Source organism: Pongo pygmaeus, chromosome 4 (genome assembly GCF_028885625.2).
Source record: "Pongo pygmaeus isolate AG05252 chromosome 4, NHGRI_mPonPyg2-v2.0_pri, whole genome shotgun sequence".
In the NCBI taxonomy this organism is placed as follows: domain Eukaryota; kingdom Metazoa; phylum Chordata; class Mammalia; order Primates; family Hominidae; genus Pongo; species Pongo pygmaeus.
The window spans coordinates 184606165-184630563 of NC_072377.2; the positions used below are offsets into that span (position 1 = coordinate 184606165).

Below are 24399 nucleotides of genomic sequence, written 5' to 3' on the forward strand. Positions count from 1 at the left end.
CAACAAGAGTGAGATTCTATCTCAAAAAAAAAAAGAAAAGAAAAGAAAAGAAAATGTGGTCTATGTAATATGATTGAGCCTTAGAAACAAAGGAAATTCTGACACATTCATATGACATGGATGACCCTTGAGGATATCATGCTAAGTGAACTAAGCCAGGCACAGTAAGGCAAATACTGTATTATTTCACTTATATGAGACACAGTCGTCAAATTCATAGCAATGGAAAGTAGAACAGTGGTTGCTAATGGTGGCTGGGGCATGTTTAATGCGCACAGAGCTTTGGTTTTGCAAGATGAAAAAAGATCTGGGGATGGATGGCGGTGACGGGTGTACAACAGTGTGAATGCGCTTAAAGCACTGAGCTGTACACTTAAAAATAGTGAAGATGGGAAATTTTATGTTCTGTATACCTATTTTACCAAACACATAAAACAATCAAATGCTGCTGGGACTCAGACTAAAGTACAAAGAGGACAACTTCTATTTGGCATGGGGATGAGATGAGCAATTAATACTGTTTTTAAATTACGTCTTTTTCTGCTGGGCTCCTTCCTTGGGACACGAGGCAGGGTCACCACACAGGCCTGGGACCACAGGGACCTGCTCCTGTGAGCCTCTGGTGGCAGATGCTGTCTCTGGGCCCGTCAGGCCCCTTACCTGGCAGTAGCCGATGGTGGGGTTTCGGAAGGCATAGGCAGTCAGCACCCGCCGGAGGGCAGCAATCCCGAGCTCGTTCTGGAAGGCAGGGTGCTCGGGCATGGAGCGGTGCAGGTCTCGCTCAATCTCCTCTGTGGCCAGGCTGTACTTCCCAGTGGACTTCTCCACCAGCTCAGCATAGTACCCGGGGTGAGTCACCATCTCATTCCAGGCCCCTAGGGAGACACGGGTGCCGGCTGTCTCTGTCCTTCTTCTGGTACTTTGGGGGCAGTAACAGGGCAGGTTGGAGACACTGGGTGCCCCACAGAGGAGAGGTGGGACTTGAGGTCAAGCATAAGCTGCGAGGCAAAGTTTCCCTTGTGCTCCTGGGGAGGTTGCTCTACCTGAAAGTTCAAGTGGCTGACTTGCCTCTTCCAGAAACCATGGGTGTGAATGCTGTCAGAGCCTGTCCCAAGGAAAGAAGGCCTCTAGGGGACCTGTTTCCCTCCCACTGTGGGCGGGAGGGCACCACCCGGCCAGCAGAGTGCCCATCCCCCAGCCTCTGTCCCTCGGGATGCTCCTTCTGGTTGGGCCCCGGGCCACAGCCCAGAGCCCAGAGCCCGGCTCCTGGCTTTGTGAAAGAGCTGGGAGCTCCTGCCTGGCCAACTCCAGGCCGGCTCAGGACAGATGAGCTCACATGGGGAGAGCTTGGGGGCTGACTGGCTGAGCTGAGGCTGGGGGTGGCTGCATCCCACTCACCGGAGAAGAGGAGCCACAGCTCTCCCCGGAGGCTCTCAGGGATGCCCTTCAGGACCAGTGCCCGTGTCTTGGCTGTGCGGTACATGCACACGCCACGCCCATACTCGAAGAAATGGATGTGCCATGATTCCTCTTTCATCTTCTCCTTGGCCTGAGGGAAAAGTGCATCAGGGAGCCCGGGGGCTGAAGCACATCTGAGTGCCGAGGCCTAGGCCACGGCGAAAGCCTTGTGAACACTCCAGACAGTGCTGGCCAGCAAGTGTGGCCTTCCTCACGATTCCTGGGAAAGACCAGGCCGCGCTGAGCCACACCTCCCAAGGCTCAGGAGACCAGCTCCTCAGCGGGAGGGCCCTTCCCTTCAGAGGCCTGGAGTCCGTGGCAAACAGCACACTGAGCAGGTCAGTGGAACCCCCAATGCTCCGTCTCATGCTGCCAGGGTGCAGCCTGGGTGGGCACTGCCCAGTGGTCAGCTCAAGGCCCTGAGGGAAGGCACAGGCCCAGGACTGGCTCCAGCTTTCCTCCTGAGGGCTCCGCTCTGGACGGAGGCTGGAGTGCCGGCGCTCAGGACTCACCCCCTTGGCTCCAAGGTCCTCCATGGGCGAGTTTTTCTGGAAGAGCTTGAGCAGGCCCTGGGATGCGGTTGGCACCTCCTGCACACAGAAGCTCTGGCGGCTGCTGAGGGGAGAAGCTGGGCTGGCGGGCTGCTCCGACACCTCCTGAGGAGCTGGGGAAGACTAGAAAATAAAACAGGGAAGGGGATGCCCTAACAACTGTGCTGCCAGGTGGCCTCTGATGCGCCCGTCCATCCAGAGCTGCATCAGGGCCCGGTGCAGGAAGGGCCACAGGGGCAACAGTGCACGAAGAGCCTGTCTGGCTGGGCAGGAGGCTGTGGCTGCAGCTCAGCCCTCAGCTCCTCTCTGGCTGCTGGACACCGAGTCCTCAGTAATTAAACCCACTCTCACCAGTGAGTCAGTCTCAGGGAGCGGGTTCTGGGCTCACCCTGTGGGGCCCTTTTCTGAGGGAGGTCAGGCAAAGGACAGGAGAGGCCCTATTCTAACATGGAGGCACATCCCTGCTCACCCTCGGGCCCACGCTTCCTGGGCTGCACAGAGGGCTGGGTGCTGGCCTGTGACGTTGGTCTGGGCTCAGGATGGGTTTGGGGCGACTGCGTCACCCGGTTGCTACCAAGGAAATGAGTGGCCCTTCTGCAGGAGTGTTGGGATAACCCAGGGAGCACGCAAGGTCTGCTGCTGCCATCATGGTGCCACGCAGGCCTGAGAGGGATGCTGTCTTGGCAGAAAGCAAAGTCCAGTAGGGGAGAGCCCAGCTCGACCAGGGCCAGCTGACTGCCTGAGCTTCTTGGCTGGGCAGCTGGTCGATTCCCCATGGTGGGCTCTGGCCTGGGCTGGGCTCTCTACCCCTCACACTCTCCCACTGGCTCTGGTCCCGTGGCCGCGGTCCCACTCCACCCAGGGCTGGGGCAGCTGCCAGGGTGCTGGGCGCCCTCCTAAAACACTTCACATTCTGTGTTTTTTGAGGACCCTGATCTTGACTGTGGTGATGACTTCACGGGGGTATACATGTTAGCACGCACCAAACTGTATTCCTTAAATACGGACAGTGTATTGCATATCAATTTCACCTCAATAAAGTTGTTGTTAACATAAAAGAAAAAAGGAAAAAAAAAGAGAACTCTGCTAGGTTCATACCCACAGTCTACCCCTCTGCCCCCTGTGATGTTATAAATGGATTTTGGGTCCGCTTAAACAAATGTTTACGACAAGCTGCCTGAATCCAGTGGGCACAGCCCCAGTGCAGACTGCCTGCCTGCCTGGAGATCCTGCTTCCCACCTGAGCTCCCCCAGAGGGACCGACTAGGACACACACGGGCTCACAGGCTGTGAGGTACCTTGGAGGATCACAAATCTCAGTGCCAGGGAAGGAGCCAGACTGCCGGGTGTGTGGTGTGCAGCAGACGTGTGCTCCTGGCGAGACGGCAAGCGCGGCACCGAGCTCAGGGACCAGGCTGCTTTCGGCAGAAGCTTGGCTCAGGTCCCACCTTACATTCAGGCTCACTGGCCTCAGGTGGGCGCTCAGAGCTGCCTGGGATCCTGTGTATTCCTAGTCCAGTCCTCCCCGCTTCCCCAAGGTAACCACCTCACATAAACCTCCAAAACCACCTGCCATCCTTGCATCCCACTGAACCATTCTTCCTGTTTAACTGAGAACATGGGAACAATCTGAGCCCTCCACGGGTGCCCTCGTGCCCGCCCACCTGCCTGCACCTGGACCCCATCCCCTGCCTTCTCTGCAGGAGTCGCTCTCCAGCACAGAATTGCACTGTTATTCCCCTAAAGCCCACCCTCACTTTGGCGGGGTGTTGTTCACATATTATGTTCATTCTGCTAAGATTCATCCAGTTGTACACTCTATGTGTACTTTTGGATATATATGTTAAACTTCAATTAAAATTCTAGCCATCCCAAAAGTTACCTCTGTTACTCTCTGTTGACCTTTATACAAAATTTCTTGAAAGAGATGCTTAATCTGTCTCCTTTCCTCCTTTCAAGTTTTTTTCCCTGTGTTAGAAAGTGTGTATTTATACTGTAATATTTTATGCTAATATCATTATATAGTTCCCTTAGTCCTCTCTTTTTAGGATGTCAATTCCCTACTACAAGCAATATTGAAATTAGCTAGTAGGTCTTTTCTTCCCACTTTCCTCCCTCTCTGCCAACATCTGATCAAAAGGGTATATTTTTAATTAATAAGGCAATCAGTGAGCTTATTCTACTTTCCATATACCTCCCCCGACCCTTTTTTTTTTTTTTTTTGAGACGGATTCTTGCTCTGTCACCCAGGCAGGAGTACAGAGGTGTGATCTCAGCTCACTGCAACCTCTGCCTCCTGGGCTCAGGCAATTCTCCTGCCTCAGCCTCCCAAGTAGCTGGGATTACAGGTGTGTGCCACCATGCCCGGCTAATTTTTGTATTTTTAATAGAGACGAGGTTTCACCATGTTGGCCAGGCTGGTCTCAAACTCCCGACTTCAGATGACCTGCCCACCTTGGCCTCCCAAAGTGTTGGGATTACAGGCGTGAGCCATCAAGCCCAGCCTCATATACCTCCCTAATCTCAGGTTTTGATTGTACTACGTCTCCATCATCAGAGACTATAACATTTATATACTGTCACCTCTATTCCTACTATCTAACCTTAATTCCACAGCTAAATATAATCAATGCTACCATCAGTCCTTAGGCCTAAGCTGCTTCCATCACTCCTTGGTTGTCTGGAGTCTGTTCTCCAGCAGACTCCACAGAAGCTGAGGGAGCCCCTGAACTCCTCTGCATGTTCTTTACAGCCTATGGTCTTTATACCTGAAGGTCAGTTTGGCTGGGTATAAAATCCCTGGGTCACAGCTTCTTTTACTGTATATCTTAAAAATGTTTCTCTGTATAATCTCAGCACTTTGGGAGGCTGAGGCAGGTGGATCACCCTAGGTCAGGAGTTAGAGACCAGTCTGGCCAACATGGTGAAATCTCAACCCCATCTCTACAAAAAATACAAAAATTAGCCAGGCATGGTGGCACGTACACGTAGTCCCAGCCACTCAGGAGCCTGAGGCACAAGACTGCTTGAACCTGGGAGGCAGAGGTTGCAGTGAGCTGAGATTGTGCCACTGCACTCCAGGAGACACCCTCCCCAACCCCCACCAAAAAGTTACTCTAAAATGTTGTTACTGTATCACAAAGTCTGATACCTCTCTGAGGAGGAATCTCTCAGGATCGTGGCCCATTGCAACCTCCTTCTCCCACCTCCTGGGTTCAAGTGATTCTTGTGCCTCAGCCTCTCAAGTAGCTGTGATTCCAGGCATGTGCCACCACACCTAGCTTATTTTTGTATTTTTAGTAGAGACAGAGTTTCACCATGTTGGCCAGACTGGTTTTGAACTTCTGGCCTCAAGTGATCTGCCTGCTTCAGCCTCCCAAAGTGCTGGGATTACAGGTGTGAGCCACTGTGCCCAGCCTGGAATAATTTTTTAATCTTTAAAATTGAATCGTTTTATGAGATTATATGTCAATATCAACTATTTTGTGTTGATTTTTCTAGACATTCAATGTGCCCTTCCACTATACAAGTTCAAGCTTATTTTATCAGTTTTCCTGAATCACAGTTTCTATTATCTGTTATTCCACTGCTTTTTTCTGGGAAGGGTGTGGGATGGCACTACAATTATATATAAGTTTGATCTTCTTTGCCTAACTCCTTTATCCCTTCTCTGGACAACTTCTTCTCTATTTGTTTGAGTCTCCTCTGACTCCATTTTTCTCCTATCTCTTCCTTATTTACCTTAATGTATTTTCTTCTTGTGTTCCTGATTTTCATTTCAGAAATATCTGTTTTTTTTCTTATTTCCTCCTGAGTCCTGTCAACTCTCTTCCTATTTTTCTGTTGACTAGTCACTTTTAACCTGAGCTTTCTAAACATTTTTAATTTATATCATTCTTTAGTAGTTTCTGTTGTTTTTCTAATTCCTTTGAGATCACTTGGAAACATCAGGACACAGTTTTCATCTGCCTGGAGGAATATTTTTCTGGTGTGCTTTCATTATCTGTGGGAGGTTATCTGGTTCACTTTCTCCCCACAATATCTTTGTACAGGGTGTGATCAGCATCTTTTCCTGTTCTTTCAGCAGGATGTTCTATGTACGGGCACTTGTGGGTCAGAGTAGCTTTCTGAACTCCACAGCTGGAGGGGCCTTTCCCCTGCTGTGGTCGGTCTGTGTAGCCCTTGCTCCTGTACTTTCTGGGATTGACCACCTCTTTCTTGTATCTGAAGCTTTTCTCCTTTACCCCAAGTGTTCCTGCTCTGTTCAATCCCAGTCCTTTTTTTCTTGGTGTGGGCTCTTTTCTTCTGGAAGAGAAGGTTTTGTCAAGGGCATGGGTTTCCCTCACATTCTTGATCTTTCCTCAGCCATATAATATGTTCAGGCAGCGATAAAGCTGTGGATAGAAATAAAGCAGGATTTTGTGCTTCCATTAATAAAAAAGCCTCCTCTATAAACTGGAGCCTGAGAAATCGGCTCCCATTTTCACTGGCTGTCTCTCAGATTCACTTGTTGAGGTTTCCATTTGCTGAGTAGTCTCTTGTGAGGGGTATTCTGGTGACTTCTGGATTCCTTGGCTCTTAAGACTATCAGAGCCCCTTTTCCTTCCCGCCATTGCCTCAGCACAGCTACTGGCTCTGTGTGTGCACAGAGTCATGCCACAGTTGGTGGTCTGGCCCCCAACTGTGGTGCACAGTTGGTGCATACAGCATAGCACAGAGGTTCCTCGAAATATTAAAAATAGAATTGCTATACAATCCAGCAATTCCACTCCAGGGTACGTCCCCAAAAGAACTGAAAGCAAAGATTCAAACAGACATCTGTACACCCATGTTCACAGCAGTGTTACTCATAATAGCCATGAGGTGGAAGCAGTCCAAGTTTCAACGGTGAACAAAATGTGGCTTATCCATACAATGGCATATGATTCAGCCTTAAAAAAGAAGTCTTGAGCACGCTACAACAGGGATGAACCTGGAGGACATCATGCTGAAGGAAATAAGCCAGGCACAAAAGTGAAAATACTATATGCTTCCACTGATGTGCGTCACCTAGAATAGTTCAATTCAAAGTCAAAAAGGTAGAATGCTGCTTGCCAGGGGCTGGGGGAGTAGGGGCTGAGGAGTTACTGTTTAATGGGTTCAGAGTTTCAGCTTTGCAAAATTGAAAAAGTTCTGTGGATGGATGGTGGTGATGGCACAGCAATGTGAATGTACTTAATGGTAAATGTTGTTAATGTGTATTTGACCACAATAGTATCTCCTGAATCTGACCCCTTCTTACCACCTACACTGTTCCTACCCTTGATGCTCGAGTCTATCATCTTGTGCCCCTGCTTCTGTGATGGGCTCCAGCCGGCCTCCTTGCTTCTATTCTTGCCACCCTCTAGTCCAGCACTGCCCGAGAGAGATGATGAGAGCCACAAATGTAATTGTAAATTTTCTAGTAGCCACACTGAAAAGTCCTAAAGTAAATTATTGAGATTAATTTTAACAATATATTTGACTTAATCCAATATATCCAAAATACTCGCATTTCAACAGGAATCAATTAAAAAATGATGGAGTGGCCAGGCACAGTGGCTCACCCCTGTAATCCCAGCACTTTGGGAGGCTGAGGCAGGTGGATCGCCTGAGGTCGGGCGTTCGAGACCAGCCTGGCCAACATGGCAAAAACCCATCTCTACTAAAAATATAAAATAAGCCGGGCGTGGTGGTGGATGCCTGTAATCCCAGCTACTCAGGAGGCTGAGGCAGGAGAATCACTTGAACCTGGGAGACAGAGAAAGCAGTGAGCCAAAACTGCCCCACTGCACTCCAGTAAACCAAAAAACTCACTGGTCACATGTGGAAGACACTAGAAAACCAACTCATCATTACTTTGACAACTGGTGAGTAAGAGGAAAGAGTAAAATATGTATTCCACCTTTCCTCTATGAACCGTGCCTGGGGTCAGCTTCCCTCTTTGGGAGAATTTCAGCTCCCAGACGAAAGGAGGAATGGAATGAGCATGCTACTGGCCACTGGCAGCTGGATCCAGGCATATTCTCAATGACTGACAGTAGCATAGAGAGGTGGCCGGTTGCCAGACATCTCTTGAAAGTAAACAGCACCTCGAGCCTGCCCACAGGCAGACCTGCCAGAACCAAAATCAGCCGAGCCTGAATGTGATCACGGCTCTCAGTCTCACTGCTCAACCAACTTAAAGGAAACAAGAGACACAGGAGCTTGCTAAATGCCCACAGCAGATGCAGTCAGCAAAACCAGACGACGAGAGACTATGGCACAAGTGATCAATTCCTTCAACAAAATATTATGGAAGAATAAACAAGAGCTAGGTGGAACAGGAGCCCGTAGATTAAAGGGATTTAAGAGACCTATCAACCAACAGTGACATGTGTGACTTTCGTGTGCCTCAGTTCAAATAATCAAACCGTGAAAAGTACACTTGCACACAGGGAAGTGTGAATACAATATCTGATGATAGTAAGGAATTCTTGTTAAGTTTGCTGGTACAATAGTGATACTGCAGTTCTACCGTCAAGAACTTCAGCCTGAACGCCTAGCAGGGAAGGTCATGGGAACAAAGCCGAAGTGTACAGGCCTCCACAGTGTGGCTTTGCTCTGAGTGCAGCAGCAACGCAGAAAGGACGGCCAGAGAAGGTTCCTCATGGGCAATGGGCCCAGCAGGAGTGAGGAGTACCGGGTGTGTGGCTGGGGGTGCAGAGAGGCTGTGATGTTGCTGGGCAGTGTGGGTCTGGGCTAGGGGTCTCTTGCCAGCTCTGATACATCCGCCCCTAGGCGGAGGCTCACAGCAGGCACCATGGGGTCAGGCTCCAGCAGGGAGGCTGATGGATGCCCTGGCTCTTCCTGGGCCCAACTCGACCCTGCTGCTTCCAAGGGGCTTCTCACCTCTGTGCTAGGGTCCACAACACTGGCTTTCCTGCTCCCGATACTGCCTGGCTGCTTGGATGGTGTTTTCTGGAGAAAGTCAGAGATCCTCTGAACCAAGAAATCACGGTCTTTCAGGTTGGCAAACAGGAATGTCATTTTGCTTTTGGTGCTGATGGACAGGGGGCTGGGCAGCACGCTGGAGCTGTCAGCTTTTTCGACAATGGTCACCTGAGAAGGTGGAAGAACTCTTTTGGGTGTCTGCATCTCAGGCCCTGCAGCTGGGCATGCTTTGTGAATGGCAGACTGTCATGCAGCTGTCCTCTCCTGGGCACAATGCAGTGAGTGGCCCGACTGCCCTCATATTCTGACTCTGCCACCCGCTGCACGTAACCCCGAGCAAGCTGCCTGTGCCTCTAATGTTCCGTTTTTCCTGTCAATGGAGGGGAGCACACTGGCCGTGCAGGGTGGTTCTGAGGATGATGTAAAGTGTTCAGCCCAGCTGCTGGCCTTCACCGGCTCTCAGAAGGCTGTCCTAAAGCAGGGCAAGCAGTCCCTTGCTTGCAGGACTGTCCCCTGCACTTGTTCCCAGGGAACACTTTTTGACAGCAGGGGTCCTGGAGCTCGGCTCTGAATGCCTCTGAGCTGTGGAGGGCGCAGGACAAGCTTTCAGTGGGCACCTCTGCAGAGCCCAAGGCCTGGCAGGGAGATGGACGAGGGATGCACCAGCTGAGCACAGTCAGCAGGGGTGAGTGCTGGGAAGAGGGAAGGCTGGGTGGTCCCAGGGGAGGCGGCCACTGAGTTGAGACCTGGTCCAGCCAGGTGAGTGCTGGGGAAGAGACGGGTGGGGGCACAGCAGTCACCCTGCAGAGGGGAGTAGGACTGCCTGAGGGAGGAAGAGAAGGCCAGAGAAGCCAGGACAGTGTGAGCTGGGCAGTGGTGGGGGTCAGTGTGCACTTTTTTTTTTTTTTGAGACGGAGTCTCGCTCTGTCACCCAGGCTGGAGTGCAGTGGCGTGATCTCGGCTCACTGCAAGCTCCGCCTCCCGAGTTCACGCCATTCTCCTGCCTCAGCCTCCCGAGTAGCTGGGACTACAGGCGCCCGCCACCAGGCCCGGCTAATTTTTTGTACTCTTAGTAGAGATGGGGTTTCACCGTGTTAGCCAGGATGGTCTCAATCTCCTGACCTCGTGATCCACCCGCCTCGGCCTCCCAAAGTACTGAGATTACAGGCGTGAGCCACCGCGCCTGGCCTGAGTGTGCACTTTTTATGTCTGTGTGTGAACATATCCATGGGGTGTGCCTGGGCGCAGGTCTGAGAGGGGTAGAGGCGCACAGAAGGCCTCACAGGTCACAGGAGGCAGGTGGAAGAAGACTCTAGAGGACTCTAAGCAGGGTGCCAACATGCTCCCACTGACATTTCAAATTTTGCTGGTTGCTGTGGGAGGATGCGTCATAAAGGAGCTAAGTGTGTTAGGCCAGGTGTGGTGGCTCAGGCCTGTAATCCCAACACTTTGGAAGGCTGAGGGAGGATCACTTGAATCCAGAAGTTTGAGACCAGCCTGGGCAACAGGACGAATCCCTGTCTCTGTTAAAAATAAAAAAAAAAAACAGCTAGGTGTGGTGGCACGCATCTGTTGCCCCAGCTACTAGGGAGGTTGAGGTAGGAGAGTCACTTAAGCCCGGGGGATGGAGGCTGCAGTGAGCCATGATCACACCACTGCACTCCTGCCCAGGCAAGAGTGAGACCCTGCCTCAAAAAAAAAAAAAAAAAAAAAAAAAAGCGGGGGTGGGGGTTAAGTGTGGTTAGGGAGTAGCTAAAGCATAGGTGGTGGCTGTGGAGAGGAAGGGCTGAGCTCTGCGGGGTGAGCTGGCAAGACATGCTGTAGGTAGGATACAGGGAGGAGGGAGAAGTCGGAATCTAGGCTGATACGTGGCTTTTACCTGGGCAAAGGGTGGAAGAGGGGTCACTTCTCAAGGGAAGCATGGAAGGGGGTGGTTGGGAGTGAAATTCAAGAGTCCACTACACCCACAGCACAGTGAGCTGCGTGCGCAGGAGCCTGCAGGCTGGAACGTGGAGGAGCAGGTGTGTTGAAGGGTCAGCACTGGCTGGGCAGGCCACCTCCACCCTGACCAGCTGCAGAGTTCATCACCAGAGCACACTCAGTCCTCCAGTGTGGGCTAGTCCTGCTCCCCGAGCTCCGCCAGGGCTCTCTACCATTTGAGATGTAAAGGGCCCGGCAGGAGAAATCCAAATGGAGCCTCAGGTATCAGGAAGACCCCTAGGCCTGTGGGACAGGTCAGTACAGTGCCCTGGACAGATCCACAGGTCCCTGGTGCTAACAGAATGTGGGGTCCGGGTCACACCTGAGCCTCTCAACCTGGAGCTTTTGGAGCTGTGGCTCTTCTGAGTTCCTTCCCTCTGACTTCCCTTGGGGAAACTGAGGCAGCAACTCTCCCACATCTATTCTCAGCTACATCTGCAATTTGAGGGATTTGTGCAAATGGCAGGGAGGTCTTTAAGTTAAGAATCTCACTTGATTCTTCTGATAATTAAACAGTCAGAGCCCTGCTTGGCCACAAGGAAAAGGAGGCCTTGGGACCTGTCCTGACTCAGTCTCACGCCTTCTATTTGGGCAAGGGCCCTTGTCCTTGCTGTCCACACCCCTTCAGTGCAGTGCAGGACAGATGGCCTTGTTCCCACCAGGGTCACTGTGGAAGTCCACGAAACCCAAGAAGGAGCAAGTGAGAGCCCACGCCGCCCCACAGGGGAGAGCCGACCTCTGACGGCCTGCTGGAGCCGAGCCACGCCAAGGTGGTGTGTCCAGAGAGGACTGGTGAGGTGGCCTCTGAGAGTGACATGTGGGACCGGTGCAGGAACACGGTCCTCTAAGGGCAGCCACGGAGCAGCGCTTTGCCCTAAAGGGCCCAGAAGGCAGGCCTGATGGAAACTCACGCGTGGGAGACCCTGTCTCCACTAGGCAAGTGACCTGAGAGGGCAAGCAGTGTGCCCCCACCATGTTACCTGCCTCCCCCACAGGGCAGGTGCCTGTGGAGGGGCTCACTTATCCTACAACCTCCACCTGTCCCATCACTGAGTGACATGTGACTGCCTGGGCTAGGGCATCCTCCCAGGTACCCCCCAGTGAGACAGGGCAGAGCAGGACAGGCTGGTCCCTGAGCCCACTGACACCTCGGGGCTGGAAAGGCCTTGGCCTCTCAACTAGGGGATGCTGACCTCCCTCAGGGGTATGATGAGGTGGCAAGCGTCCTCCTCCTTGCTGGCGAAGCAGATGTAGTTGTTGGAGATGAACATCTGGCCGGGGATGTGCAGCTTGTTGAACGGCGTCCACAGGGTGCAGCTTGTGTGGCCATCTAGCCGCTCATCCCTGGGCAGCCGGAATGTGGCTCGGTAGCACTCATTCTTGGCTCGGGCGTCCAGGTCTCTGGGGAAACAAGGTGGGAGGACAGGAGGAAAGGGGACAAGGTCAGGACCAGCACACTCTCAAGGAAGCCTTGGGGCCTCCCCAGGCCTGTTTCCACATCAGATTCAGGATCCCTGGGGTTGTCCCTTGAGCAAGTCATGCTCAGGGACCTCAGAGTTCAACAAAAGATGCATGCTGAGTGACCAGGCAGAAGGTGAAACAGTCACATAACCAGCGGAGAAGTGGCCAGCAAGCAATGTGTCCTGAGACTGCTTTGAAAAGGACACCTAGATGCTGGCCTGGGCAATGGGCAACCCATCCCTCGGTACCGATGGGCAAGCAGAGCCCAGAGTGCCTGCACTGGGTCCCACTCAGATGGAGGGCCCTGGGCAGCTCTTCCACCCTGGGCAGGCCTAACCCCAGGTTTCACCTTGAAACCTAGATGAGGAGCTCCCCACAGGGAGGCGTGGAGCTTCAACTAAAGCATGCGGCTGCTAACAGAAATGCACACCTGTGTATCTGATGGCTGTGACAGTGGCCTGGCTCAGGCCCTCATCCCTTTGGTGGCTCTGTCCACATGAACTCTCCCAGCCCCAAAGGGAGCCTCCTGCCTGCCCTGGGCCGCAGTAGCCTGACCAGGGCCTGACTGCATTCTCACTGGCATTGCCAGGAGCAGTCACGTTCCATCTCTGCTCGTGTTCTTTCCAAAACGTCCAACAAGCCAACCTGTCACACTCGCATCCTAAGGACAACATGCTTGCACAGTTTTCTGGTCCTGGAGGTGGAGCCCAGAGTTTGGGCCTAGAGCACAGTCTGTGGGTGCAATGCAGGAAATGGGCTGGTTGGAATGAGGTCGCCGAACACAAGGGTGTGAATTTGGCTGTGCTCAGGCTGGCTGTGGGACCCAGGGAACCTCAGAGATCTTGGCCAGCCTCTGGAGTTTCCCATAAGCTACAACCTAGGAACCCAAACATAAGTAGCCTGGGAGGGCCGGCTGCTATGATGTGTTCCTGCCTATCAGTCCCCTGGACAGGGCAGCAGGGAACTCAGACCCACACATGGCCCATCTCCTTGGCTGGCTTCAGACCCAGAGGTCTGCTTCCACATCAAACTCAGGACCCCTGGGGGTCCCATGACTGTGAGAGGCCTCTGGCCAAGGAGTCTCGGGGTGTACAGGAGAGCTGTCAATCACGGTGGGACGGAGGCCGTGCACTTGAGCCCAGATTTACCAAAGCCTTTCTGGGGGCGTCAGAGCACCCTGGCTGAGATGGCTACATCCTGGCTCCACTGCTCACTAACCGAGGGACTTCAGGCAAGTTACTTAACCTCTCTGTGCCTCAGCTTCCTTGTCTGATACCTAGGGATGGTAAGAGCCCCTTCCCATCATAGGGCTAAGAGGAATAAAGTGTGAAGAGCTTCCTCCCCATTAGTGGTATCCTCAGGACATCACTGCTATCTCCTGCTGCCTCTCCACACCGGGATCTGTTTACCTGGCTTCCTTCCCAAGTGGGGAGCCCACGAGGGGTGAATGTGGACACCTTCTCCAGGTCTACACACTTGGACCAGGCAGGTCCCAGCCAAGGTCAGCGAACCTGGCTCACATGAGCCCACCCCAGCCCTGGAGGGCAACGCACCGCTTCAGGGCTGAGATGTTCCTGTGTGGCCGGATGGGCCTGGGCAGGGCCTTGTCCTCCAGGAAGCCCTCGCTGTCCAGCAGCTGCCGCATGGCCAGGTTGGCCAACTGCTCCATGAGCTTGAAGGTCTCGCCGATGTTGAGGAACATGGAGAAGAAGAGCTCCTGGTCGCGGGTGTCCACACGGATGCTCTCAGGGAAGAGCAGGGTGGCATTCTTCTCCAGACGCGTTATGTCCACCCACTGCACCACGAGGCTCACTGTGCCCGCAGAGACAGACACACCGTGGGTTAGGGGCTGGCAGGGTGAGGCTCCTGATGCCCATCTGTACCCCAGACCCACCCCAGGGAACTGCTCTCTGGGGACAGCACTTCCTGCATGCCCAGGCCTGGCTGGGCTGCGTCACGCCCTCCATGTGGAGGGACCAGGCCACTGAGATGTCCACTGCCTTCCAGACCAACCACACACGGTGAGTGTCTGCCCCATCAGTGGCTGAAGCGGAAAGGAACGAATGTGTGGAGGTGAACCACCGAGACCCACCCAGCAGCTCCCCCAGGTGGGAGCGCACGGAGGTGTGAACAGTCACAGCACAGCGCGGCCAACACAGAACAGGACACAGCTCCTGCTGACGGGAGGTGACTGGCCACCTGGTCGTGACAGGTAAGCGGCAAGGGCAGGAGGGGGCACAGGGAGGCTGTGGGCTGAGGGAGGTGAGGAGGGAGGAGGGCTTGGTGGGCTTGGGGATGGCTAAGACCCTGGGGCGGTCTTTGTGGAGCTGCTGGGAAACCAGGCTCGCATCCTGTGGCCGGGATGTCTGTAGGGAGGAACTTGCAGCAGATGAGGGCTGTGGCACGCACCCAAGGCATTGCATGACATGGAATCGCCAGGAATTCAGGGCAGACGTGTGCCTGAATACGCCAGTTCGGCAGAAGAGGACAGGGCAGGCATGTGGAGTCACCATGTAGAGAACCCTACTAGTGAGTGGGGGGCACGGCAAAAGTCGGCTGGGAGCAAGTGTACATCTGGCCAAGGCCGGACAGTCCCACCCTGGGCTGCCGAGGTGGCATTTGGGTTTCAGGGAGATCCCTCTGGTGGCCATGTGGGGATGGAGTATCTGGGGGCCCAGGGCAGGAAAGGGCTGAGGGTGTGGGGCTGGGACACACTGAGGGGCGGGCTCACCTTCCTTCCCCAGCAGGAAGGAGTAGAAGCACAGGTGGTTGACCGTCAGGTACAGCCAGCCCTGCCGGGGCACGCGGCCCTTCCAGTAGCTGCAGGAGTAGTAATTCACCAGCTTCTCGCCCTCAGGCATCCCAAACTGCTTCCGCATCTTCAGCTCAGCCTCCTTGAACTTCCCAGGGTCCTCATCTCCCTGGGGCTGCAGGTTCTTGTTCTCTTCTGCGATGATCCCCTGGAGGAAGGCAAGAGGACAAGGGCTTGTCCTGCACAGTCCTGGACAGGTCAAAGGGTGGAGCAGAGAGGCCCAGGGAACCCAGGACTCACGGACCTTGGTCTAAGGGCTACAGGCACAGGTGGGAACAGTCAGTGGCTCTTGCTGGCTTGCAGTCAAGGCACATGGATGAGAGACGCTGCCTGTGTGACTCTCTGGACAAATGAGAGACGCTGCCTGTGAGACTCTCTGGACAAATGAGAGACGCTGCCTGTGAGACTCTCTGGACAAAGTTCTGCAACTCCCTGAACTACTGTCTTCACCAGTTGTGAGCAGAGACTTCTTAAAAAAATTAAGACAGGGTCTCACTCTGTCACCCAGGCTGCAGTGCAGTGGTTCAACCATGGCTCACTGCAGCCTCAACCGAACAGCTGAAGCCATCCTCCTGCCTCAGCCTCCCAAGTAGTTGGGACTATAGATGCACTCCACCACACCTGGCTAATTTTGTACTTTTTGTAGAAATGGGGTTTTGCCATGTTGCCCAGGCTGGTCTCAAACTCCTGGGCTCAAGTGATCCGCCTGCCTCAGCCTCCCAAAGTGCTGGGATTACAGACATGAGCCACTGTGTCTGGCCTGACACTTTTAAAATGAATATTTCAGTTATTTTCATGTAAAATTGGTGAAACATATTATCCATAAACATGGTAAAAAATGCACACAGTAGAAATGTGTATTCAGTGAAAAGGGAATCTTTTCTCGCTCTCTGTAGTGACTTTCCTGGTTCCTTCCAGACATGCAAACACCGATGGATTCATAAGCAAATGTATGTTTTCCTCTTTCCCCCTTTATTTGCCCAAATGGGATCACCCTGTAGCTCTGTTCCGTAAAGTGCTTCTCTTATCACATCCTGGAGGACGTTCTGCACTTGGCCCCCGTATGCCAGGAGCCTCCTGCCTCTTGGCCCTGCACACAAACCAGCAGCAGGACCCACAGGTTCAGGGCCCGTCCACAGTCCCTCATGCTGCTGGCATTGTTGCAGGGCGCAGGGTGCCCAGAGACTTCCCCCTGGGCCACAGAGCCAGCCCCAAGCCTCCTGGGGTAAAATGGGTCCTCAGCAGTGCCCTCAGCTCAAAATGTACACGTTGATTTTCTAGAAAGACAATTACAAGAGAAACTAAAGTCAGTCAAGGTCAGTGCTGGTGGCTGGGCCACCTCCTATCCCTCCGTCCATGGGCAGCAAGGACAGCCACGAGCCTAGGTGAGGACTGAAAGGTGGGATCTGTTCTGATTTCTTCTATTTCTCAGAGCAGCCAGGGAAGGAAACTAGAATATGCCATCCCAAAATATGCCTTTTTGACATAAGAAGTATTTTGAGCTGAAGGCAATTAAGTAGCAGCAAACACAGGAAAAGCTCTTTCTGCCCTCCCTCCCTCTTTCTGCCTAAAAGCTGGATATACATTCTCCTTTATTGGAGACAATTCTAGATTCCTGTCAGCCCAGAGATGACACCGCGCGCATCTGCAAACAAACCTTACTCCATTAGTTTCATCCCATTTATTTATCTTCTCACAGTTTCCTGCCTTTGGAAGTCTAAGCTGTTTTTGTCTGTCCTGTTATTGTTCTTTAAGTGGACTGTTCCTGTGTTAAGAGGCTGTGTAAACCCAATTCTAACTAAACTTTTGAGTCACCTGTCCAAGTTTCTCCCATGAATATATGAGATATACACATTAGTAAACCTCTGTTTTTGTCTTGTTAATCTGCCTTTTGTAACAGAGCCCCAGCCAAGAACCTAAATTGGGAGAAGGAAAAGGGTTTTTCCTCTTCCACCAGTGCTACCTACCGCAGCTGTGATCTAAACATCTCTCTCCAAAGTGCTGGGATTACAGGTGTGAGCCACCGTGGCTAGCCAAATTTGTGTTCTCTTAAGCCACTGAGTTTACGGTAATTTGTTGCAGAAGCAACTGGAAATTAATAAATATTATTCTAATAAAGTGCCCATTTTGTCTAAATTCTTTTTTTTTTTTTTTTTTTGAGACAGGGTCTCACTCTGTTGTCCAGGCTGGAGTGCAGTGGTGCAATCTCGGCTCACTGCAACCTCTGCCTCCTGGGTTCAAGCGATTCTTGTGCCTCAGCCTCCCAAATAGGTGGGATTACAGGTGCGTGACACTATGCCCAGCTAATTTTTTGTATTTTTAGTAGAGACAAGGTTTTGCCATGTTGGCCAGGCTGGTCTTAAACTCCTGGCCTCAAGTGATCCACCTGCCTTAGCCTCCTGAAGTGCTAGGATTACAGGTGTGAGACACCACGCCCAGCCCCATTTTGTCTAAATTCTTAAAGGTACTGGTTTAAGGCCGTTTGTCATTCTTTCTCTTTAGAGTTTTGCTTTTTTACAGATGCTCGTCACGGCGTATTTTGAGATGGAGTCTCACTCTGTTGCCCAGGCTGGAGTGCAGTGTCATGATCTCAGCTCACTGCAACCTCCGCCTCCCGGGTTCACACCATTCTCCTGCCTCAGCCTCCCAAATAGCTGGGACTACAGGCCCCCGCCACCACACTCAGCTAATTTTTTTGTATTTTTAGTAGAGACGGGGTTTCACCATGTTAGCCAGGATAGTCTTGATCTCCTGACCTCGTGATCCGCCCACCTCGGCCTCCAAAAGTGCTGGGATTACAGGCGTGAGCCGCTGCGCCTGGCCTATCCTTCCTTCTTTTGTAAGACTGAAGGCTTTAAATTTCCTTCTGTGTATTGCTCTCACTGCATCCCACACATCCTGACATGCAGTAGTATTTCAATCATTTTCTTTTCTTTTTTTTTTTTTTTGAGATGGAGTCTCACTGTTGCCCAGGCTGGAGTGCAGTGGTGTGACCTCAGCTCACTGCAACCTCTGCCTCCTAAGTCCAAGTGATTCTCCTGCCTCACTCTTCTGAGTAGCTGGGACTACAGGCGCATGCCACCACGCCCAGCTACTTTTTAAATATTTTTAGTAGAGACGGGGTTTCGCCATGTTGGCAAAGGATGGCTGGCCTCGAACTCCTGACCTCAGGTGATCTGCCCGTCTTGGCCAACCAAATTGCTGGGATTACAGGTGTGGGCCACCACACCTGGCCTCAATTCTAAATATTTTCTAATTTCCATTTCTTCCTTGGCCTGTGAGTCATTTAGAGTTTATTCTGCTGATGCGTTTGTTGGGCCTGGCATATAGGAGGCAGTGAATAATGTCACAACTATCATTATCATCACCCAATTGCTCACCAGAGTAAAGGCTTGCTTCTGCTCTCTCCACCTGTTTTCCTGGAGATAGAGGCAACCAGGTCTCACCCTGAACCCCAAAGTGCACCGAGAAGAGCTGAGAAACTTGGTAATGTCTGTCCAGGCTTAGGAAGTTCTGGTATCAGGAATTCACAAGGGCCTGCCCAAAGCAACTTTGCATCACACGACTTTGACCTGTTAAGAGCCATCCCATGAATCTAACTTAAGGCAATAACCTAACAGAAAGAAAAAGACATATACACTCAGACCAGGTGCGGTGGCTGATGCCTGTAATCCCAGAACTTTGGGAGGCCAAGGTGGGTGGATCACTTAAGGTCAGGAGTTTGAGACTAGCCTAGCCTACATGGCAAAACCCCATCTCTACTTTTTTTTTTTTTTTTTTGAGACGGAGTCTCTCATTCTGTTGCCCAGGCTGGAGTGCAGTGGCGTGATCTTGGCTCACTGCAAGCTCTGCCTCCCGGGTTCACGGCATTCTCCTGCCTCAGCCTCCTGAGTAGCTGGAACTACAGGTGCCCACCACCACACCCGGCTGATTTTTTTTTGTATTTTTAGTAGAGACAGGGTTTCACTGTGTTAGCCAGGATGGTCGCGATCTCCTAACCTCGTGATCTGCCTGTCTCGGCCTCCCAAAGTGCTGGGATTACAGGCCTGAGCCACCGTACCCGGTCTTCTTCTTTTTTTTTTTTAATTGAGATGGAGTCTCACTCTGTCATCCAGGCTGGAGTGCAGTGGCACGATCTCAGCTCACTGCAACCTCGGCCTCCTGGGTTCCAGCAATTCTCCCGTCTCAGCCTCTTGAGTAGCTGGGATTACAGGCGCATGCCACCATGCCTGGCTAATTTTTGTATTTTTAGTAGAGATGGGGTTTTGCCACGTTGGCCAGGCTGCTCTCGAACTCCTGACCTCAGGTGATCCACCCACCTCGGCCTCCCAAAGTGCTGGGATTATAGGTGTGGGCCACCACACCTGGCACTTTAAACTGTATATTCTGCGTATACGAATACACTGTAGGGTAAACTCCAAAGAATGGAATTTTTGGGTAAAGGGCACGTGTCTTTTAAAATAACATTAGTTTTATAATAAAAAAAAAACTCAAAATATCCAATTGTTTCCAGCATCTCTTCTGGCAAACAGAACTGTCTATCTGCATACACCTTCCAAGGCACTTGGGTAGGAATGGAAGCCCCGTGCTAGGCTTCAGCAGCCTCCAGTGCCCAGCCAGGGTTAAGAAGGGGTTTTCCTGGGTCACGAGTTCCTCTGCCTCTTTCAACTCCAAGAGAAGGAGCGCTGACACTTCAGTCTCCACCTTTGTAAAATGGGGATGCACCCTACATCGTGAAGATGAAATAGGATAATACACGAGAACACTGCTGGCCAGGGAAGGGTGAGAACAGGGAGTGGCGAGTAAACCTTACGTGTATCTTGCCCTTGACGAAGGTGGTGATATCTTCCTCACTGTCGAAGATGGACAGTGTCTGGAGCAAGTTATTTTCCAGCCATTCCCAGTGTTTTGTGATCTCTTTGCGGGAAGAACCTAGAAGAGGTTTGGTGAAGTAAAAGGAAAATCATAAATTCACCAGGCCTCAAACGCACATTCAAAGAAGCAAGATGAAAGTGGGTGACCTAATTTGCTAAATCTAAGTGACCAGAATCTTCAAGCTGCTTTTCCCTCTTAAGCTGATGAATATGTGCGTAACAAAAGTAATAAATGGTCCTGGTAAAAAAACAAAAAATTAAACGTCCAGGCCGAATCATAGTTGTGTGGGAGAGAATGTTTCCACCTGTCCCTGAAGCCAACAAGGAGAGTCACTCAATCTCCCATGTGTCCTAGAAATAGTCTGTGCGCCTGCAAGCTTGCTAACTTATACTTTTCCTCAAGTTGAAAGAACTTAATGTGGCTTTTGCTAAGTATGTGATTAATCAGACACAGTCATACTTTGTATAAACGAGTCCAGTTCTTTCCTGAGAATCTAGGTATCCACAGATAAGCAGCCGGAGCTTCCTACAGGACTCCAGGCCCCTGGCCAGCGAGGCTCCTGCTGGGCAGGTGAGTAGCTACTGTCCCTCTCTTCAGTTTCTCCTGGCCACCTTCTTACCTAGTGTCTGCCCCACCTAGGAGGGAGGGGGTCCCTGTCCTCCATAGGCCCAACGGAAATAAAAAAATGTAGAGAAAATCTGGGTGCCGTGGCTCATGCCTGCAATCCCAGCACTTTGGGAGGCCGAGGCAGGAGGGTCGTTTGAGCCCAGGAGTTCGAGATCAGCCCGGGCAGCATGGCGAAACCAAAAATACAAAAAATTAGCTGGGCGTGGTGGCATGCACCTGTGGTCCCAGCTACTCAGGATGCTGAGGTGGGAAGATTGCTTGAGCCTGGGAGGCGGAGGCTACAATGCAGCCTGAGTGACAAAGTGAGACCTTGTCTCAAAAAAACAAAACAACACACAAAACAAAAACGTAGAGGAGGCAGCACGATGCCACTTTCAAAGGCTGGAAGAACTGTTTGCTCCCATTAAGGAATCGGGGAAGAAGCCCCAGGGGGAAGAGCAAAGGGATGAGGGGAGATCTCTGCCTGGCCTGCCTCCCCCTACCCCCAGCACCTGTTTCTGGGGTTTTGCCTGTGCAGAATGAACACAAGGATGAGGAGTGAATGACACCCTGAATCGTTCTCAGCTGTCCGGGGGTGGGACAGGAGGCCCACCCACCAGGCATGAAGACAGCCTCAGCCAAGACACGGCAGATTCTCGTTATTCAGGTGGTCAGATTCTGTAAGGTGGCCGGGAACACTGAGTTAGTGAATCCTGAACCAGTACCCCAGGGGAATACAGGGTTAGCTTCCTGGAGCCTCTAATTACACTCTTGTCAACTGACTGATATATAACTGTTTTACATGTGTTTCTGTTTAAAGATGCCTTATTCAATATGTATCCCTGACTGATTGGCATTGAGCTCACGGCCAGCAGCACTATCACTCACGCCTGAACTAAGCTGCTCTCATGCACGGATCTCCTTCACAAGGCAAAACCCAGGCTTCTTGCTCTTAGGAACACGAGCACTTCGGCGCTATGCTCGGGAGTCCAGTGTGACTGTGAACCAGATGTCTCTGCTGGCATGCCTGCCCCCGGCCACCTTCCTTTCCTCCCTGACCAGGCTCTTCTGCCAGCTGGAGACAGCTCTGACCCTCCCTCCAGGCCAGGCGGGGCCTGTCACCTGCTCCAGCCCGTGGCACCCGCTCATGGCTGTGTCACAGCCCGGCTGTTCTGCTTGGGACTGATTTGTTTGCTTTGTCAAATCTCCTCAAGCAGACCCTGACCTAAGAAGCAAGGCCACAGGACAGATCCTCCCGATTGGCCTGGGGGAGGATGCCCATGGGAAAACGATTCCACCCAGAATCACATAGCTTGCAGTGAGTCACAAAAGGCCCCCAGAATTACTCCTGGAAGCCCCTTAAGTCATCCATAATTTACTTTAAACTTTTTTTTTTTCATTTTTCTTTGCATTTCTGGTGTAGCCTCCTTTCTCTGATGCACAGAGGCCAAGGCCTAGTTGGTCGGCAGAGATTTCTTTTTTGGTTTCTTTGCCAGGAACCCACAGTTGAATTTGGAAGTCAAATTTACATGTGGTGCACTCTACTGTATTATTTTCTTTTACACATACATTCCTAGAAAACTAAAACAGAAGAAATCTCCTCCTCGCTGCCTGTGTGGATGTGTCAGCACTTTAATTAAAAATATTTATAGGCCGGGCACAGTGGCTCAGTCCTATAATCCCAGCACTCTGGGAGGCTGAGGCAGGGGGATCACTTGAGCTCAGGAGTTTGAGATCAGTCTGGGCAACATGGCTGTCTCTACAAAAAACAGAAAAAAATGAGGCATGGTTGCATGGGCCTGCAGTCCCAGCTAATCAGGAGGCTGAGGTGGGAGGATCACTTTAGCCAGAGAGCTGCAGTGAGCTGTGACTGCACCATGGCACTCCAGCCTGGGCAACAGAAAGAGAATGCCTCGAAAAAAAATTTTTTTTTTTTTTACATATGTGCATTAAAAAATATTAGTTAAAAGTAACTCAATCTTCATTTTATACTAAGAAACTATTCCATCTCTATGCTAGGTGCTGGGAATAAAAATAATATAATAGCTAATTAGAGTATTAAATGCTGTTTCTGTTTTCAGGGTTTTCCATGGATTATCTTATTTCATTCTCAGAACACAGTGGAGACAGGTACCATTATTTTCATTTTACCAGATGAAGCTGAGGCACAGAGAGGTGAAATAAGTTACCCAAGCTGGGAAGTGATCAAACCAGAATCCTAACCCTGGGTGCCTCGCTGCAGAGCCTGCCCTCACCCTTGGGAGCTCCCGGCCTCATGGGCTTCCACGTAAAAGCCTGTGCAGACACGTCATGTCCAGAGGAGTAAGGAGGAAGGACGGGTCTGTGGAGTCTGGGCAGCTCTCAGCAGAGTGGGAGGGAAGGTTAGCTGGCATGGCAGACACTAGGCACAGCAGCCAGGAGGGGTGTGGCTCCTCCAGGCCCTGCAGCTGTGTGGTCCGGCTGAAGGCCGGGCTGTGAGCTGGGGAGAGAAGGCCAGAAATGGAGGCAGGCAGACCCCCAGGTGTCCTCAAATACCAGGCTCAAGGGTCAGGACTCACTAGGCAGGTGCTGGCAGGGCCATGTCTGGTCTTGGTGAGCTGCTTCTAGGGCCTAGCCTGGCTGGCAGGAAAGGTCAAATGTGTGGCATGGGGCTACGTACACGGGCTCCGCTGCGTGGCTGCTGTGACTAAAGGGACTCCCACTCTGCCCCTCATACTTTTCTCTCCCCAGGGAGGGGCAGCTCTTGCTGCCAGAGATGGAAATCTCAAGGGCACATGTTAAAGCAGCTCCTCATCAGCACACACCAACCTCCTGGCCCACTCAGAAATGGTCCCCTCCCCACAGGAAGCCCCTCCTCTGGCAAACTCTTGCTGCCCCCAGGGCCCACTCAGGCTCTGAAGCCAGAGATCTGGGGTCTAACTGGGCTTCCCTGCTTGGCCTTGGACAAACTCCCCTTCCTAACTCTTACTGAGTTATTGAATCCTGCAAGGGAGAAGGGCACTGCTGGTCAGGATGCCCATGCAGAGCGCCCACCTGGGAGTGGGGCTGTTCCCGGGGTGCTGCCTGCCCTGTGCTTTTACTTCCTTGACCCTTCCCCTCCTGAAGCTGGGGTCCAGCCATGAGGGTGACAAACTTTTGAGTCTCATCATCTTCTCCCAGGCCTTCAAGGGAAAGCACTACCCTGGAGAACAAGGGCACCGTGGCTTCTTCTTCAGAGAGGTACTGAGAGGGTCCGAGCTGCAGCTGTGTGACTCTGAGCAGGTTACTCAACCCCTCCGGGCCAGAGTTTCTTCACCTTCAACATAGAGAAGACTGAAGTACTTAGGCCTTCTGGAGGTACCGGGTGGTTCAGGTAAGTGCCTGGCACACAGGAAGCGCTGTCTGAGCGTCAGCTAGGACTGTCATTTTCTCAGAGCAAACTCAACCCAGCAGGTGCCCGCTGAAAGGGGACTTCCCTCCGCACTCTTGGAAGGGTGAGTGCGCTTCCAACTAGGAGGACAACTACAGCGGATCCTCGTTATTCAGGTGGTCAGATTCTGTAAGGTGGCCGCGAACACTGTTAGCGAATCCTGAACCAGTACTCTGGGGGAACACAGGGTTAGGTTCCTGGAGCCTCCAGTCACACTTTTGTCGACTGACCGATACATAACTGTTTCACATGTGTTTCTGTTTAAAGATGCCTTATTTAATACATATCGATTGGCA

The 24399-nt window shown here is 52.0% G+C and overlaps 1 protein-coding gene across 4 annotated transcripts in view; it reads right to left on the minus strand.

Moving 5' to 3' along the window:
• TBC1D9B (TBC1 domain family member 9B) overlaps positions 1 to 24399 on the minus strand; it is a 43941-nt gene that overhangs the window by 14988 nt on the left and 4554 nt on the right. For 2 of the 4 annotated variants that reach the window (XM_054489714.2, XM_054489713.2), the window contains exons 3-10: positions 20027 to 20145; positions 15133 to 15361; positions 13955 to 14213; positions 12134 to 12341; positions 8919 to 9128; positions 1971 to 2132; positions 1399 to 1549; positions 661 to 875 (exon numbers count right to left, since the gene is read on the minus strand). In XM_054489714.2, coding sequence (XP_054345689.1) covers positions 661 to 875; positions 1399 to 1549; positions 1971 to 2132; positions 8919 to 9128; positions 12134 to 12341; positions 13955 to 14213; positions 15133 to 15361; positions 20027 to 20145 — 1553 coding nt within the window. The remainder of the gene's footprint in view (positions 1 to 660; positions 876 to 1398; positions 1550 to 1970; positions 2133 to 8918; positions 9129 to 12133; positions 12342 to 13954; positions 14214 to 15132; positions 15362 to 20026; positions 20146 to 24399) is intronic. The other 2 variants (XM_063665396.1, XM_063665395.1) reach the window with 1 other exon arrangement.